Source organism: Taurulus bubalis (genome assembly GCF_910589615.1).
Source record: "Taurulus bubalis genome assembly, chromosome: 9".
Classification (NCBI taxonomy): domain Eukaryota; kingdom Metazoa; phylum Chordata; class Actinopteri; order Perciformes; family Cottidae; genus Taurulus; species Taurulus bubalis.
The window spans coordinates 20,378,071-20,397,463 of NC_136597.1; the positions used below are offsets into that span (position 1 = coordinate 20,378,071).

At 42.3% G+C, this 19,393-nt stretch overlaps 1 protein-coding gene across 1 annotated transcript in view; it reads right to left on the reverse strand.

The window, feature by feature from the left end:
• Positions 1-313: 313 nt before the first annotated feature.
• The window catches only part of LOC306741839 (A disintegrin and metalloproteinase with thrombospondin motifs 20), a gene marked incomplete at both ends in the record, with an annotated part of 74,527 nt that continues 55,447 nt past the window's right edge, over positions 314-19,393 (reverse strand). The window contains 11 exons of the mRNA XM_079224159.1: positions 314-403; positions 675-779; positions 1,116-1,207; positions 2,687-2,820; positions 2,957-3,051; positions 3,153-3,247; positions 4,103-4,232; positions 4,397-4,603; positions 4,956-5,126; positions 5,944-6,120; positions 9,353-9,520. Of these exons, the coding sequence (XP_079080285.1) occupies positions 314-403; positions 675-779; positions 1,116-1,207; positions 2,687-2,820; positions 2,957-3,051; positions 3,153-3,247; positions 4,103-4,232; positions 4,397-4,603; positions 4,956-5,126; positions 5,944-6,120; positions 9,353-9,520 (1,464 nt within the window). The remainder of the gene's footprint in view (positions 404-674; positions 780-1,115; positions 1,208-2,686; positions 2,821-2,956; positions 3,052-3,152; positions 3,248-4,102; positions 4,233-4,396; positions 4,604-4,955; positions 5,127-5,943; positions 6,121-9,352; positions 9,521-19,393) is intronic.

A 19,393-nucleotide genomic window follows, 5' to 3' on the forward strand; every position in this document is an offset into this window, starting at 1 on the left:
AACATTGTAGGTTCCAAAGCACAGACATTTTTGATAGCGATTGCAACACTGTTGGCATGCAAATATAGCTCTTCTTCAAAGTTAGCAGTTTGGATAAAGGACCAGACAGTGGCCTTGTAGCACTGCACAGTACTGTAGTGTCTCATCTGCTTTAGCTGCCATTTGGGAAGTGGGTATGTTTCAGTAGGATGACCACTGTTGAATGCTCCTCCAACACATTTACAGATGACGACGGGGTCCAACAAATCACTGTTATTGCATGTTTCTGTACTAGTCTTCAGAATAGTTTAAGGGTTTGGTCCCTGCATGGCCCTCAGTGGACTTGAAGGAGTAGGCCGTTGTGAGCCTGGGGAATGCACTTCCCACAGAAACCACCACAGCGGCCGTAGATTCTTGTTCCGTCCTACAGACAAAGACAAATGAGAAAGGAAAGAGTGGGCAAAGGGCAGCTTTTTACGCAGAGAATGAACGCTTCATAAATGTCATTGGGGATTCCTCTTTAGTGAATCAGACAGAAATACAACATGGAAATTCAGATGACATTTCAGTGCAACAATCTCCCAAGATGAAGCACAAATACAACATTATATCTATTTCATAATCCATGCCTTCAGAGTCAAATAGCCTCGGGCATACAGAAGACAGCTGTAATAATTCTACTGTTAGCCTCTTACCTCAGATCTGTGAACTTTGGTGGAAACATAGTTGCCCTGTGTTGTCCACTTGGTTTCCTCAGCCACTTTGAGACCAGTGCCAATCAGATTAATGCTGAATTGGCCCTGAAAACACACATCAGATTTGAGTTATTTTTTAGCTCTTATTAACCGGGAAGATGGAGCTCATTAATGTTTGCAGAAACGGTCTGTGGCAAGAACTGCAGAAGGTTAGGGCTTAAATGCATACTGCTATGTGGGGAGCACCTTGAACAGAGTAATAGGGGAGTGAAGTTATTGCCCAGGACAGGGTGTTTTCCTCTGCAGTTCTAGGGGATTATAGCAGACAACTTTTTGTAAAGAAGTCTTATATTTGACTTTCAGGCCACTAACACACATATGGAACAAAATGGGACACATGAAACATTTCTGTGAGGTTATAATGTAACGTATTTCACCAACCTGTGGACACTTGGCTGCACTATAACAATCTCCCGCCGTAGCAAAGGGCACAGGTCGACCAAGAAGAGTCTGGGAAAACTGGAGGTCTGTGACTGGTAAACAGCAAAGATACAAATCTAAAGTCACAATGTGCAACAGCAGAAGTAAACATAGACGGAGGACAGCTGCTCGAAGGTAAACAGCCACACAGAGCATCTGCAGTTGCAGTTTATGCAAGTCAGTTTTTATTGCTGGGTTGATGTTACTTCAGTCACATCGCCAGATGTTGTTCTCTTTCAAGGACATCTTTCCACAACACATAACTTCTTCCATTGAGATTTTGCATATTGTAATCAATGTGCCTATAAACTCTACAACCTTAAAATCACCAAGCAACTCTATTAACATTTAAATCACAGAATGACCTCCAAAGTCATATTTGCTATCATGTGTAGCTATTATATATTGACCGCCTAAATGTTGTGTGCAAAAGAGAGAAAAGACAGAATAAAAAATTTGATAAAAGATGTATGAGACTTTAAGCTTATAACTCCAGTATTTTCCGGACAAGGAACCAGATCCATGATGATTCGGAGTCAGCATATCCCCAAGTTACAGCAGATTTGTGAGGATCTGGTTTTATGTAAATCAAATCTCTGCTTTACATTTGAAATCAGTGACTCAATCTAAACCTTGTTTCCCGGACTCTGCTGTTCCTTACCATTTACCCCCCCATTGTCACACATGAGAACCATGACCAGTACCTTTTCCTGCCCTCCCTTCACGTGGTGCCTGTATAAAATGATGATAAAGTTCACGAGAGGCTTCCCTTCATCTTGAACTCATTATCCCCCCCTCAGCTCTCTTCAAGCGGCCTGAAAGCCAAATGAGTACCATGCAGAGGGGGGGGGGACATGTGCTGTCGGGACCCAGACCAGACGAAGAGGATGGGAGGATGAGTGTGTAGGTTCTGATCCAACTTCCCCTCAGCACGCACGCACACACACAAACACACACACACACGCTGTTCACTAATCCACAAACTCTAATTAAAGGCATACTTGGACGCAACAGGGAAGGTGGAGCTGACTATAATAATGAGCAAAGGAGTATGGCCTGAAGATGTGAGTATCTTCGCGTGTCTGTGAACGTGTGATCGCTCGCATGCTAGTATGACTAAGTGTTTGATATTGATGCAACTGCATGCATGGGTGTGTGCGCTCGCGTCTCCAGTTCTTCTTGTGTGTGCTCGCCAAAGAAAAAAATGTGCGAGACCGCATCACATATTGTCTGTCTGTTCCTGAGAGCAGACACGCATGTCTGCGCGTTGCACGCACGCATTCCTTTATTCTCGCGCTCACGTGTATGTGCCGAGAGGCCCGGTTTCAAGTCCACGCCCAGCGACGTGACCACGAAGCACTGAAAGGTCGTCGATTTGACTTCAGCAGAAAGCGCGTGGAGAGCAGCACATGCTGCGTTGGGACGAGGTGGTATTAAACACTAGGGGACGAGGCGTCTGAGGGTTAAAACAACACTGATGTGTGGTCTCATTACAGTAGACAGAGGAAGGCAATCACACAGTAATTACTCACTCATTATCCTCAGGGAGCTTAGGTCCAGACGAACTTTGTGGAAGAGCGTGTATCCAGCTGCTGAGTAGTCATTCCTGCAGTCGCAGTCCCGTCTTCGGCTGCCGTTAAACGGACATTCAAAGGGGTTCAGCAACCTTTGTATGAACGACAAGAAGCATCAGGATACATTCAAGACAAACACAGGATACTGGACACTCCTACAAACACTATATTTACATGCAGCACAGTCATTCTGATTTACACATAAACGCTCGAGTGCATAATACACACCTGTGCCCATACACCTCAGAGTAGTTGTCTGTCTGACCGCTGCGCAAGGTCACATACTCCTTGGGGAAATCAGTCTGCATCTCAGCACAGTAAATCTGAAGCCAAACACACAATGAGACAATGAAGGAGAGGCTGTGGAGAAGCTGCAGGTCGAGTCATGGGGTGTGGGGGAGCATTTCTGACAGAAAAGGCACACCTGTAGTATCCGGGACTTCACTTTGAGATAGTATTCCCCATCTATCTTCACGCCCAGTCTCATCTGGATCTCTCGGCAGGAAGCGAATAACTGGCCTGGGTGAAGAAACATGAAGGGAGGAAGGAGAGGTTTAAGTTCAACTGCAAGGAAACAAGGAACTTTGACATAAACTCTACTTGTGCAAAAAAGGTCAATAGCCCTGTTGTCAACAAAGGCAAGACAGATTGCACAAGGTAATAAATTAAACACATCTATAGAAGAGGCGCCTGTATCCTGGCTCTCGTCTTCTTAAATGAGAGCTGCCGTCAACATCTCATTATTTGTGATGCCTCCTCTGTTTTCCCAGAGTGCTGTAGAGCTCATATCAAGCTGATTAGCTGATTAGTATTAATACTTGACCGCAGAACTGGCTGTCACCCGAGCATATCATTTTAATTTCGGCAGTGCCTGACTTGGCAGAAGCCAAGTCGGGAATGAACAGCCCAATGCGCAAGTACTGAAAAATCTGAAATGTGGGGGAGCGAACCTACAACCTTTGGCCTGCTGCCGGCTTTTACAGAGCTTGCAAGTTCACAATGAAAGCTGCCTTGGCCCCAGCACACACCCCTGAGGCGTTTTGACAGACTGTCTATTTCACAACATGTTGAAAATCGCTGACTCTCTATTTATTGTTCCACTAAGTAATCACTCCAAGAGGCTTCGAGTGGAGGTCGCTGTTATGCTTGATGTGTTAAAACAAAGCATAATGTTGCATTTCTGTAAACACAATCGGATACGGTGTTGGTTGCCATAAACAGCACAGTCAATTAAATACCATCACTCTACAAACCCCTTGGTTGCCCGCAAGCACTACCTGGATCAGATGGTAGACTTTTAGAGTTATGTACTTAACAGTCAAAAAGACCTCTTAAGGTTGAGAGGGGAGGAGAGGAGAGGAGGATTCCACTCACATTCTCTGGCTTGACATGCAGTTTGAGACTCCGGCCTTTCTGAAGGACGGCAATGTTTGGACGGTTGACCTTTGGAGGTCACACACTCCACTCTGCGCTCCATCACTCCTGCCCCACAGGTCTGCGAACACTGGCACACACAGAAAAGCATTCAGTCCCACAGCTATAATAAACTGCAGCCAGATACAAATCCGCACATCATCAGAATGCTCAAGCCATTCAAAATGTTTTTTGAGGAAATAGCAATTAGCTTGAGAGGATTGCTCACAGCCTAAAAAGCGCTTTCTGTTTCACCTTGCTCCATGGGCCAACTTTCCAGTAGCTAGTGTGTGGGCAGTCTCTGAGGAGGCACGGCCGGGAGCCAGGAGGGTGGGGCTCGGGGCAGTGGGCGCCGGCAGAAGAGGACGGGGCAGCAGCATACGGACGGCGAGCCTGAGAGGAGGGCATCACGGAGCAGGAGACGATCCGCTGCTGGTAGCCCACACCGCAGCTGGCGGAGCACTGAGCCGCACACAGACACGAGCACACTGACGGTTACTAAAGACGGGCATGAGTAAAGGTTTGCACAGAGCAGTAATGTCAAATAAAAAAGGGGATTTATTCTCATAGGCCTCAGTGATACTAATGTGCTATTAATGAGAATACATTGTCTGACTCATTGACCCGGATTTCTTCCCTTTACTGGGCCAATTTCTGTTTTAAATCCTGTATCTCCAGAATCTCAACTTTTCATGAATCAAGCAACCTGATGAGGTCACATTTGGCTGTGAGAATGACATTTTTCACTATTGTCTTTATTGGCTGTATTTGTAGTAGAACACAGCTCAGTCTTTAGTGCTTCTTGTCTTCCTACCTGTGACCATTCCCCCGTCATCCACGTGTAGCGGCAGGGAACGCCTTTGCAGGCCTGGTGCGATGGCGGCCGGGGCGATGGTTTACAGTAATCGTCCTGGACGGGTGTCATCCCTGGGCCCATGCACCCCACCTTCCTGCTTCTCATGCCTTCTCCACATGTTGCATTACACTGCAAGGACAATTTAGCAGGGGAAGAAATCCGTAAGAGTGAAGAAGAGTTGGCAGAGGGGGGGCAGTGTTGTGCAACATCTCTGACTTCTCAGACTCCAGCTCGCCTCTTACGCTCTCCAAATACGCGCGTTTCCTTATGCAGCGGCAGAGAAAATTAAGTGTTGTGTGACAATGTCGACATTAGCTCGCAAGAAGCATGATCCCAAACATGTGTTCTGTTTGAAAATGTTGCCATAAAAGATACAAGTTAAGCTGTTCTCCCTTGGGCACAGTGAGGGTTTATAGGATAATTTAGAGGTAATGATATGGACAAGATTCTTAAAGTTGATTCATGTAAAAAAAGTCAGGGCCAAACTGTGACAGAAAGAAGGCTGGACATTCTTGAGGCAACACAGACAGGAATCTGAACACTGCAAACATTCTGCAGCAGAAGGACACAGCGCTATGTCCCTACATGGTGCCCCTCTTTTATGCCTCACAGTCAAGGACAAAGCCCGGGACATTAAAGAAAGATGAGCAAAGGAAACAGCAATCTGCTAGCGTGACACAGAACAGTGATATTCAGCAGAAGAAAAGGGATGATGGCCATGGGTGCTCTGAGGTTTGATATGATTTGCCGACTGATGGTAATCACCAAAGCCCTCACGATTGATGTGTGAGAGAAGGGGTACTTGCAGGTCGTCCTTTTTAACGGTGCAGAGACAGAGAGAGAGAGCGGAGATCTCAGCCAATAAAAACCTTAATGAGATGGTTAGACATCTGTTCATGGGGAACTTGTAAAGAGGAATAGAGAGAAAGAATGAGTCAGTACTTACTCCTTCCCATTCACCGGCGACCCAAGTGTAATGGGTAACGCATTCTTCAGATTGGCAAGGCCGGGCGACGGCAAGACGCAGGTGAGCATCACACAGATCCTCTCTGACCTGACCGGTGCTTTTTAGTCTGCAGTAAACATCTCGCTCCTGCACTCCGACTCCACAGGTGACAGAACACTAATGAAACAGAAACAGAACACACATCTGAATGAGAAAAAGGCAGTGAATGGATCTTAATTTACACCGTAGATATCGGTTGTTTTTGCAGCCCAGGATATAACAGGAGAATTCTACTTATTTGTACGCCATTCCCAAACTAATTTCTCTCACTCCGCTCAAACCACACATGATGTTCAGTTTACTTGTCATGTCTCGTACAGCCAGATATCCCCACAGCGCTAAAGAAAGGTTTAAAAATAATAAGTGGCCACTTTGAAGGCTTGGGTGTCATCTGAGAAATGCAACTGAGGCACATAATCAGAAATGTAGTATCCTGTGTTTAGAAAGTTTGGCCAATACTATGGACAAAGAGTCAGGATACTCTGCTGCTTTGATTTTCGTCCATCTGTATTTGCTGCAATTCTTCCAAGTGGCTAACTACGGTACTGCAACAAGAAGAATAATGTGGCTCAAATGAAACATGATTTATAGTTAATGTTTGAATTGTTTAGCTTTGATGTGCTATAAAACAAGTTTTTTTTAGCATGAGCCACCACAAGCTACTGCAGGGCAAATGGGGCCACATCAGCAAAATCCCTGTGTGTTTTATTGCTTATGAACTCAAGTTGTCATTTGCAAGAGAAGAATTGTGTTATTTCTTCTTTCATATATTTCATAGACTCACTTGTACGCGGCAATATATCAAAACATTTGTTTGGTCTGCAGTGACGGTTTCACTGCTTTGCTGCCTCTGAACAATGTACTTAATAAATCCAAAGCCAGTTTGTCGCTTCTTTGTGCGACGCGTATCTGGGGTCACACAAAGGTCTATCTCAAACATCTCTTTGATGTGCTTTGAGAAGCATACCTGCATACTGAGGAAGCGCTTTGTAAGGCTTGAGCTGATCAGCCTGAGATCTCCCCAAGTCTCCTACAGACCTCAAAGAACAGTGTCAGGCAGGCCTCAGCCATTTCACAAAGTCAGAAAATCTGTGCATTATTCAGTAAATATCAAATTTCCCCAAAATGTCCAGATGTATTTATGTTGTTTTGTTTCTAACTGTGGTTGTGTGTTATCATTACGGAGTGTGTGTGTGTGTGGTTGAATATGACGGGGCAAGGACTTGAGTTTGGAAAGAGAACAAAAAGTACAACAGGAAATCTGATCTTCAAATACCAAAAAATGGCTTTTTTTTTATCTTACAAAGCATGAACATAACTGTTCACTGTGAAACTTGATCCTGTATTCCTGCTAAAGACTAGCAGTCCTTCTGTCAGAGGCGGTAGGATTTCATCATGGTGTTGAGTGAGTCCCACCAGACTTCATCAACTTTTTTTCTTTTTGCCCAGGAAGCAAGATATCACCCTTTGAGACAATCAATTTTGATCCCAAAAAATCCCCAGACAATGTGTCTTTTCCAAAACTGTCCATTTTACATCTGACAATCCACAAAACACACTGAACACGTGTTTCTTTGGAACTACTTTCTACTGAAGAAATAGTCTCTATTTCCGCGGATCTAAAATATTTCACTAAATATATAAGTGCACGGCATTACAAATAACCAGTCAGATGATGGATAATATTCTCGTGTCCTTGGTTCAATAGGCAGACCACAGCTCCCCTGCTCCCCTAACATGTAGCCCATTACACCCCCAGTTAGAGGTGGCTGAGAGGGTCGGGTAGCTGTGGAATAACTAACAGTGGGTGCTGAGGTTTCAAAGTTGTCACAAGCATGGATATTAAGATATAAAACATGTATTTATGCCCTAGTTGAGGATTTTATGGTTGCTGGTGGTATGCAGAGGAAGATGATTGCTTCCAGACACCAGAGAGAGAGAGAGAGAGAGAGAGAGAGAGAGAGAGAGAGAGAGAGAGACAGCTCAAAGAGTGTGGAATGGTAGGAGTCTTATGGAAGGAGGAGGATGTGGGTCTTCATGGACCTTTTGGGATTCAACTGTTACGTGGGAAGGAGGAGGGATATGGTAGATTTAAAAACAGGATATGGTACATATTTTAAGAATATCTTATGTATTTAAAAAAAAAGAGGGGATCAGGAAACATTGTTCAGCCTACGGGTGATACCACTGCTACTGAATCTTTCTGCCAGAAAGGCTTCCAAGGGCAACTTAACTGAGTAGTATATTTCATTTGGTTTCGTCACTAATAGCCAAACCCATAAATATTTAGCTTTACGGCGTCTTTTTAATTATCGTTTTAGTGCTTCAACAACTATACTGTTGGGTTCATTCTCACTCTGACTTAGCAATATACACTTATAAGTTGATAATATGTCAGTGCTGAGTTCCAGATGTTTCCAAGCAACAATTGCCAAAAACAACAACCCCTGATTGCAGGTTTAAGAGGCAACCAGTGCAAGCTCTTTGTATGTATTGTGTGTGTTCTTGCTCCTCAGAGTAATCTGACAGAGCACGACAAAGAACAACCGATCATTCCTCCTCTCATTCTGCTCTTTTGACTCGAGATAAATTTGGCTCTGAATATTTTTGTCCCTGTGGGATCTCGATATGACTTTGAGCCAAAAAACTGTGTTGCATGCATCTCCTTTTGTGAGCAGCTATTGCGGCTTTGTGGTTGGCTCCGCCTTGACTGTGACTTCACCCCCCTAGCGACTCCCCCATGCGTGGCCTGTACCCTGTCAGTGTGCAAGGGTACAGAAACCTGCTGTGCTTCAGGACGTGTGTCATTCTTAACATCCTGCTTTCATCTGTATGGGAGGCCGAGCACGGCTGCATCAGCTGCAACCCTGTGTTTCATTAAGATAGCGTATTTTGAGCAACACGCTAATTATTAATATCATTTAGTGCAAAGCATGTGACTTGCATGAACCAGCTTTTGTGTGTGTCATGGAACGTGCAATACTTTTGAAAAACGCTGGTCAGTGTTTGGTCTGATGAGAAGCTGTTCTGTAGATTGCGCTTCACAACCATTCCGACACTTTGTCTGAATATTTCAAACCTATCTTCACATCAAGCGCACCGCATAAACAAAGCTCGCCTGCTGTGTTTAGCTCACGCTTGTTGAAAAGACACATTACTCTTGACCAAGAATAAACTGAGTGCTGATTGCTGTGTGTAAATGCCCTGCATCTGCAACCTCTGGGAACCCTTCAGCTGTGTTGGGGCTTGTGTTTCAGCTGCTAGCAGTAATTACTGTGAGTGTGGTCCCCAAGAGGGGAGCCTGGGCTATTTCGTGAGCTAGAGGAGATGGAGAGAAGAGCAAACATACCTCCTTCCACCTGTTGGCCTTCCAACTGGGGCATCCCCGCGCCCGACAGGCCTTCTGCGTCCGCGGCCGAGGCAGATGGCCGCAGTGTTCCTCCTCTATTTTGGTTTGGTTCTGATAAACACAGGCTATCTCTCGCTGCTTGGTCCCCCGACCACAACTCACTGAACACTGCAGAGGGAAGGGGAGAGGAGGGGGATGGGTGTTGAGTGGGAAAGAAGAAAAGCATGTTAGCAAAGTTCTGTTGAAGAACATAGCTCCAGATCTCTACTGATTTGGGATCATAGCCATGGTTACAAAAAGGCATTACAAAATGGCACAAAAACAACCCTGAAGAGAACGTAGACACAAAGGGGATGTATAACAAAATGTTTCTCTCAGAACATAAAGACCATTTCGAGCTCTCAGTGCACCGAGCGGCTTCCTCGTCGCATTTCATGGCCAAGTGAACACACTGCAAACAAATTGAACTAAGCAACTGAAATGGATTTCACACAAAGCTTTTGACAAACACTCACACGGACGGAATGCAGCCCAACTATTTAACCTGTAAACAGAGGAATTACTTTTAGAGCTGCCGTGAAGCGGAGGCCGAGGCGAGGCGAAGAGGAGATGCAAAGCGAAACACTGATGCATGCACACGGCAAGACATTCATCTGGTACGAACAACCCAGAAATACTTCGGGAAAGCGAGAGAGACAGCGAAGATGGGGCATAAAAACCAGAAGCCCTGACAGCTCTGAGATTGTAAATGAAATATTCAGTATTCAGTATTCCTCATGAGGCCAGACAGCAATTAGGATGCCTGCTATTTCTGCTTGACGAGTGAGCGCCCCCATTCAACGCAGCTCTAAAAATGGGGTGCTGGAATCGAATACACAAGACGAGGAGAGTTGCATTTTGTCTTAGCATATTTTCCAGTCCAGATAATAAACATAATATTGCATTGTCCTCTAATTATGATCTCAGAATGTTGCATAACACCAAACACACACAGTATGTGCTCATAATACTGATCATTCTACAGCTGACGGGCCATGGAAACATACATTTACAAACGTCTTGAGGGTTGTGTCTTTTCTTTCTTCAGTTTCTCGGAGCTAAAAAGGCATTTATTCCCTGTTTAAAAAAAAAAAAAAAAACATATTTCAGTATCCATTTAAACCTTTCGAACAAAAGCCACCTCCAGCCTTTTTTCTTTTTAAGTGTGGTGCGGTTACTGGTTGACACTGCACACACATGCATCATGCACATTGCAATTACGGAGGCATTTTAAACACAGGGTTGGCTCAGCTGACGGAGAACATCAAAGCCAAGGCCGGAGCTGAGTGACTAGTCGTGAGTGCGGCGGATTCACATACCCGCTGCACACTCACTCAAAAATGATAACAGAACTCCCTCTACCTCAGACAAGAGCAGAGAGCGGCAAACATGTTGGAGGGGGGGGGGGGAGAGGCAGAGAGCTGGCCCCTCCTTACTGCTGTAAAAGCAGGAGGGGGAAAAAAGAAAAAGAGAAGAAAAAAAAGGGAGGAAGAAAGGAAATTGCAGCCATACGGGCTGTGCTCCCTCAGCTGAACTGTATCTGCATTTTAACGGTGCGAGAAGAGACGCTCTATATGGCAACGTGCTCCTCCCTCCACCCTGCCAACCTCATCTGTCAGCCATTAGTTAATCAGGGCTGGTAACACAGAGCACAGAGAGCTGGCACAGCTTGTGGGACCAGAGGACAGCTTCACCTCTGAGAGCAAGAAGAGGGCAAGGACTGAGGGACCTCTGCTTCTCGATCTACAGCTGGGCTGCTTCACTCACCAGCACCCACTCAGGTAAGACTATTCCACTTATCACTCACGCTCAGCCGCTACGAGTGTGGCAAGTTACCGTCTAGCTGCTTTATTCTCTTAAAAAATAGTGGCGCCTGTGTTTGGAGAATTCAAATTTGAAATGGATGTTTGTATGTCCCTTTGAAGATTGGCGCCTGGTTATTAAAAAGCGTACGTTGTATCATGGAAGTATTTTGGTGTATGTACTTATTGTGAACTTTATACATCATATTTAGTTGAAACAGCTCTGAAGTGTTGCTGATGTGTGAGAGTGTTTTGAATATATAGGATTCTTACTTTAACACGAAGGAGGGGAACAACCCCTCGAGAGAAAAAAAAATCAATGAGTCACAAGGGAAATGAAACCCTCTTGAGACAGATCTGCCCGCCCATGTTGTCCCAGTAATTAATTTCACATGATTAGGCGAGTTGGAGCTCATATAATCCGGTGAGGTTTATCGAGACAATGTGGATTACCATAAAATGGGATGACTCAACCGCTTTTGTTGCAAGCAGAGCAGAACTTCTGCAGAGAAAGTTATAATTGATATTTAAAGCCATACGTAATGAACAGGCAGCTCTGAATCATTCTATACTTAGTGGCTCTAAGCGTCTTTCTTCATTTGACGTTTTGCCGTTCTGGAACAAATCACATAATCACATAATTGAGTGCTAAACGAGAGCCAGCTAATTCATGCCTTTTCTGAAACCATAAAACAAAACGGGGGGTTTTGAATAAAGATGTCTGACGTTGACTAAATTAACAAAATGTGATTACATACAGACGTGTCTCTACCTGGATAATCAGACTGATATGAGATACTTTTCTCTTGAGCATTAATGTCTTTGTCTCGGACAGGGAGGCGTCAACCTCAAGATGACCCCGCCCAATGCATTTCTGTGAACAGGTAAGCCAATAGGACACATGGAAACTGTTAGGCATCCAAGAGAAACTTGACTAGAGTTTAAATGTCTGTCATTCAGCCAACGTGGCTATCAAAGCAGCTAATACTGTGCAGTACCTCACACAGAGAAGGTGGATTCCACAAAGCCACACAGATCAAAAAGGCCTCGTGTGTAAATGTGTTTTTATTTCATCAATGATCCGTATGGCTTCAAGCTGTGCATTGAAACTGTGTTAATGTGAGAACTATAATTACTCTTTCGTTCAGTGATTAAAGCAGAATTGAGTGTTTTGAGAAGTATGTCGGGGCTCAGAAATCAGAAAGACCATCATAAACATCATCTATCATCGTATCTGTATTCAACATAATTGCTTGACTAGGTGGCTCATTTCCAATTTTAGCGTGTTTCTTAACAACCAAGACGATTCAGTATAAAGTTCAGACCACAAATTAGGATTTTTTTTGTTCTACGTTTCCTATATTTAGTGGTTTTAAGTGAGACCATATCTTAAAATGTGAGAGCCAAGGTCGAATTCCAATCACATTGCAGCACACAATGCAAGAGGATGGTAATACCAAGCATATGGTAACTGTAGTTGCATAAACTCTTCAAAGGAGATCAGTGTGGACCCGGAGCAAGAACAAACTTGCAAGCGTAGACTGTGAAGACAGTGTAGAATTATACCCTGGGCTACATGTCATCAAGGTTGTGAGCTACAGTGCATATCTACGGTACATGCTCAGCTATGCTCATTCAATCTGAATTTATCTGCACTCCAAACCAAGGAGCCAGTAGTTGTCATGTCTTTTGTGATAGCTAATCATTATCACCATGTCCTCTGGCGCCTATATTAAACTGTGAATCAGAGAAAGAAGGAGACAAGAGGGAACGAGATAAAGGGTCACAGAACATTCAGGCTGTTTTTTTTTTTTGTCCATGGTCTTGTTTTGCAGGAAGGTTTCAAAGACAGAAGTCAAAACAACACATGTTGTCAACATGGGAACAGCTGGTAAGAGCGGCGTCATGGGGCAGAGGAATGTCAAGAGTCATAGATCTTTTATCCACAAGGCCAAAATAGCTACCCAGGCTTGTTTGAAACCACGCACAGGAGCCGTGTGAAATCTGTATATCCAACTCACCTCACGCTTATCTTTATTTACTTTACCGTGACCAATCTCACAACACGCTTTGAACTAAAAAAAACCATATGATTAATACAAAAAAGATACATGCAACTACTGGCACTATAGTAGAGATGAATTTTAAATGTGAGCAGTTGATTTTTCTTTAATATTAATTTGAGAAAGGGACTGATTGTATGTCATAGAAATATTTCACTGTCTCGATCAATGCAGTTCCTGCACTTTGCCATGTTTCAAGAGTTAAATAAACAGCCGGTTGAGTAGTCATATACAGTTCCTCCAACACAGTTTCCTTTTTAAGTCAACACCACTCAGGAAAGATACACCAAGAAACCATAAGTCAAAATGAAATGACAAAACAGACGAGTTTTTCCGCCTGTCTAAACATTCCACTGAGAGCTTTTTCCATTACTATGTTATCCTGAAACATCCTGCACCGCTCAAATTTGTACTCTGCTGCAGATGGGAATGAAGAATATATGGAGGGAAAAAAGCTAATTCTTGATGATAAAGTAAAGTAAAGTAAAAAGTAGTTAGCTACCTTTGGCTTAGAGTCTAAGTCCCTCTTCCTGCTAATACAAATAATAAAAACATAAAGAAAACGATGCAAGAGAAGGAGAATACTATCGTTAAAAAAAAGAGAGAAATCCACACCTGGTATGCATGTATCTTATTAACACATATCCAAAAGCAAAACACTAATTACAATATTCTTTTTATAGCAGCATTATAGAGACAAAAGGGATCTCTGTTGGTATTGAAGTGCAAATTGCAGTGTTGAGCAAAATTGCTACTGCTTTGTATACCTTACCACCCCAACCCCTTTGTTCACTGTGTCTACTTCTGAAGCTCTGCTAAACCTGTGTCTGATTTCAGCAAAGTCCTTGGGCCTTGACATTGGACACATGCCTTCGTCTGATGGACCCAAAAACTCTTTATCAGTGAGAAAAAAATAAAATGATTCCTGATGTAACCCCCGCCTGGTCAACACATTTCCAGAACAATAGCAACAGATTTTGATCTGTCTACAACATCAGAAATAAACATCAGGTTTTGGTTTCAGCCACTCAAACTCAACATGAAGATTTGTGTCAGTAAACCCAAATGCATAATGCAGAGTAATGCAAAGTACCGCCAATCCTAGACAGCTTTTACCATTTTAAGAAATGAAAGAAGAAAAAGTAGTTGAAGTGAGTACTGAAGCGATAATCTGAAGCTATGCTTAATAATAACCATACAAACAAAATACTTATATAGAGCCTAAAAACGTGTTGATTCATCAATTAGTTGATCAAGAGAAAAATGTATCAGCAACCATTTTGCCAATCGTTAAATTATTCAAATCGTGCAGCAAGAATGGCAAACATTTGATGGTTTCAGATTCTAAAATCCCCTAACATCTGTGGACCAGCGGCCCTGCCAACATATAACTATGAGAAACAGACCTGCCAGGTACTTGACTTGCATAGAAAGTACAGCACACACACATTCAAATAGTACAGTCCAAGTACAGCTTAATCTCTAACTCTTACAGTGGAGCCAAAACAGCCCACAGTCCTATGCTAACGTGTAAATGAAGGACTATTATCCCCCTGTTACCTAAAGTGGACTTGAACATCCAATCTATCACCGTCTCTCCAATAAGAGGGGAAAAAGCTCTTTGACAGAGATGTCGAGTCCCACAAAATCCATTTCACTCCATCAACGTGATAGCACACCGACAGGCCCAAACAGGACCAGGCCCCATCCAGTCTGATGTGTTAACCTGCGAGTAGAATATCCATTTAAGTAGAGTCTATGAAGTGACTCCTAGAGGCCTAAAAAACACTTTATAATACTTGACCAACGAGTTGAGGAAAAGCAGGCCCACTCAGAGTGAGGCCATGTTCCCTCATCCGTCTACCAGTCTGGGGTAGACCAATCTAAATGCTTCCAGACTTTTCACGCCTTGTCTCTTTTCATTTCATCTCACTGCATCTGCTCCCACCTTGGATCACCTACAAAATAGCATCGACCCTTACTAGATGGGCTCCTCTATTAACTTCCTCCAATGCCCTGCACAAACTCATTGTGGTTCGGGGTGAACTCGGATAAACTTCCAGATGGGGCTTTGACAGCACTAATATCATCGTTTAACTGCTCTCAATGCTACAATACATTGTGAGGATGAATGTGCAAGTCCTGGCAAACACAATCTACATTACAGCAAGTAATATGTTGAGTTTATCTTCATGTAATCCAACTGCTTGACCCAAAAGAGACTTAAATTCCTAATGTGAAAGCCATGCTGTGATCCAAATATTTAGAATCTTCAGATAACGTCTGTTTTTTTGCCTCCAAAGTCTTAACGGTTAGCCAAAATCCGTAGGCCAGAGCGCTTGACTTTTAACCAGCAAATCGTCCACCTGAACTATTTTGCTTTCTCTTAAAGGCCGAATTGAAACAATATCTCCCTACAATCTCAGATTTAAATCAAAGCCATGACAAGAGACATCCATGCTCGTGAGGACCACATGGGAGCGTCCAGCCGCCGCTTCAATTGCTAACACTCGACTGGCACATGTGCAAGATCAGGAAACACAAGGCCAATGATGTCACGGCCAACTGACCCCAGGGTGACAGGTTTGCAGAGTGTTCTTGCCCACTGCCCTGAGGCCAGAGTCAAGTATGTCAATGTTGTGCATGTGGGTTTCATTTGAAGCAGCATGATTAGGTCACAGATGCTCAACTGCATGGGAAAGCCACTCTCGACAGGAAACGGTGTGTTTTTGTTAGCAACAAACAGGCATAAATTACTAAAATGGTGCCTCGGTTGCCAATGTATCACACACAGCCGTATTGTTGCTACTTGCACACATGAGACATTGAGATTGCTTTTAAGGTGTGTCATTAGTTAATGATATTTACATTGCTGATCGTATATGCTGCACTGTGTCTGAAACCATAAATTTCTGCAATAAATTTGATAATTGTTTTGTGTCTTTTCTTCTTTATACATGACAAATGTGTTTTAATTATCTGTTTTTGGAAAATTAATATAGCTTTAGCAATCAGTTAATTCAATCAATTAATTTTGAAGGTGTCACTGAAAGATTATTAGAAATGGTTAAAGGTCTAGGGATTAAAATAGCGGCAGAATACTTTGGCGAGATTGACTAATGATTTAAAAATATATTTTTGGGACATTATTGTCCTTCTATTACTGAATACCATTATACAATATTACTCTTGATGATCAAATGTTGTCAGGCAGCAATGCACATTTAGGAATATTGTAAAACGGTAGTATATCATCAATATTAAAGTTATTTCCTTGTTAACAAGTATTTTGGTTTATTTCCAGGAATGTCGCCTCCCTCAGAAACATGAGATGAAACCAAAGGCTTCGCTGAAACGCTTTGTATGTAATGGTATTCGTAGGATAGTTAACTACTTTCCCGAGAGGTGATTAAACAGTACACGATAATATGAGATATTTAGGGAGAATATACAGCATTTTTTAAATGTATTTGAGAATTTGATATATATTTAAAATTTAAAAGGATTTCATTGATGAGCTAACACTGAAAACTGACATTACTGCTGTAAAAAAATGTTTTTTTAGGCATAGAAAAATATTTTGAGGGTACTAACAGAAGAGGCCATTATAAAAGGTAAGATGCAATCTGAAGCCATGAGAAATATTTTGACAAAGTTATGTAATGCAAGAACTTCCGAAACATTTTATCATCCTCTGGCCTCAGAAAGAGCATCAGCTGATTAACATTACCATTAAAATATATATTTGTAAATGGCACAGAGGCTTCCTGCAATATGTGATAGAGGACACGTATGTAAAAGTAATTGCATAATCATTGCTATCATCTGATTTAAGTCTAACCATTTTATGTGAATCAATGTCGGCTTCACTGTTGCTTTACACAGTTATATGTAGCTATAATCTGATGTGGTATATTTTGAGTTGCTTAAAGCCGATGGTAAAGTAACTGGAATCGCTACATTATTCAAATATACTGCCTAATATTGCTTCTTACACACGTGCTTTACGTCAAAGAATGATCTCAAGACAATATCAAATGATTAAATCAGCAGCTTTCTGTAAATGCTGGCTTTCCAGGGCTTGCATTTGGATCTGCTCAACTAAACAAACCTTGCCAGCATGCATTAATACCAATTATTGTCGTAGTAAAAGTAATACTCGGCCGCTCTCCTGCCAAATGCATTACAGAGCGCTCCATTAATGCAATGGAAAACAGATGTGCCACCCAGCGCCAAAGTTTGATTTGGATTGTATACTGTCTGTTTCCTCCAGGGACATTACAAAATGAAATGTTAAAACGCATGAAAGGAAAAGGCCTGCAGCGTTTTGACACTACATTATGCAGAGGTATGTAAAGTACTACAGATCATTTAAAAACTGATTTTAAATATGCCCCCAAAGACTGAATTGTTATAGGGTTAAAGGAAAGTCAATTGAGGGTCAAATACCAAAATACCACATAATGACCTCCAAGTCAAGTCTTTTCTATGAGCTGTTTGTAATAATTCCCCTGCACACTAAATACTGCAAAAACCTTCTGTATATATTGCATGCCCATGGTTTACCACAGCATATTAGTGTACTATGAAACTACTGTATATGAAACAAATACCTGCTGTATCAACAACTGTGAAAGCAATAAACTACATTTCAAGTGTTACTCTCTTGCAGTGAACTGTGTCTTATTGTGTTTTCCCAACTTGTTCCCTAGAGAGACGTCCGGAGGATTTACATGTGCTCATAACCGTGAGCTCTTCCTTTAGAGTACAGAGCGAGAACAGAGGTTGTTAAAGGCACAGACCTGTGTTTTGTTTGCCAGCAAAATATTGCATTTAGAAACAACACAAATTCCACAGTTATGTTTCTTTAATAATCTTTACAATGGGGGGAAAAAGCTAATTCAACATGTTTATGTATTTTTTGCATGTGAATGAAATAAATAGCAATAAGAACAACAAACCAACCAAAATATGAAAAATAAAATAGAATTGCGCCTTTGAGTTGGGCAATTTTGCACCACAGGGGTTAAAAAATAAGAATGACTGGAGTGAAAGTGGAGTGAAACTGCCATGGCTGAGGAGTCTTGGTTGCAGTGAAAGTCTTGGTTGAGAACGACGCACAACGAGAGAAGCAAAGGAAAAAAAGAAGGCGACTGCACACATCCTAACTGAGAGGACGCGCACATAAATATAGACCCAGCTGCAACACTTCACCTGAAATATGTGTCATGATAATGTCATGTTGCTTTAACCAAAGTATCATTCAGGGTGCTCACGTGTTTTATTTAGAAGAACCTGAATCTGCAAAGCTGCACAGTCCCTTGACTTTATATGGCAAAAGTACTGCGGCTCATGCATTGAGTGAGAGCTTCACAGTTGCAGAGATGGAGTTAGAAGTTGTCACCGCGCTTTTAAACCCTGAACTGACATTAAAATGTAACTTAATACCCAGCTGAATAGTAATATTTCACTGCCTCGTTACGTAACCACGCCCATCGGTGATGTCATTGTGTACTGACACACCTTGGAGGACACATCTACATCGCTGCAGAGAGATTTAAGATGTATATGATGTGATCCTGTAAACTTCCAAGCACCAAAAGTTTTCCCCTGATAGAATTCCCGGCAGCATAATGTGTTATGTGTATGGATTAGAAACTAACTGGCTTTATATCCTGAAAATGTATTTGACTCTATATGCATGTTGCTGATTAGGTGATTAGGTCATATAACGGAAATCTTTTAGCTTACTATGAAAAGGCCCCAACCGGTAGTGTTCAGGTGACGTGTGAGTAGTGACAAATAATTCAAGTAAAGTGTTACATCGATCTAAACTGGAACAAGACATTGAACTTGCAACAATTAATAATCTATTGTAAACAAATAAATAAGTTTAATTTGAAAAAAACAAAAAGAAATCCTTCAGAAATACAAAAACTGGCCAAAGGAATAAAGAGACACAGCAACAAATGACTAACTTTAAAAGGAGGAGGTATCTGTGTGCTTTAGTTTGTTTCGCGAACAACGACGAAAGCTGAAAAAGAACCGATCAATGATAACCCCGATGTACTGCACTGTATTGTATTATATTCAATAAGCTGCACTGATGCTGCCTACCTTTAACAGAATAAATTAAT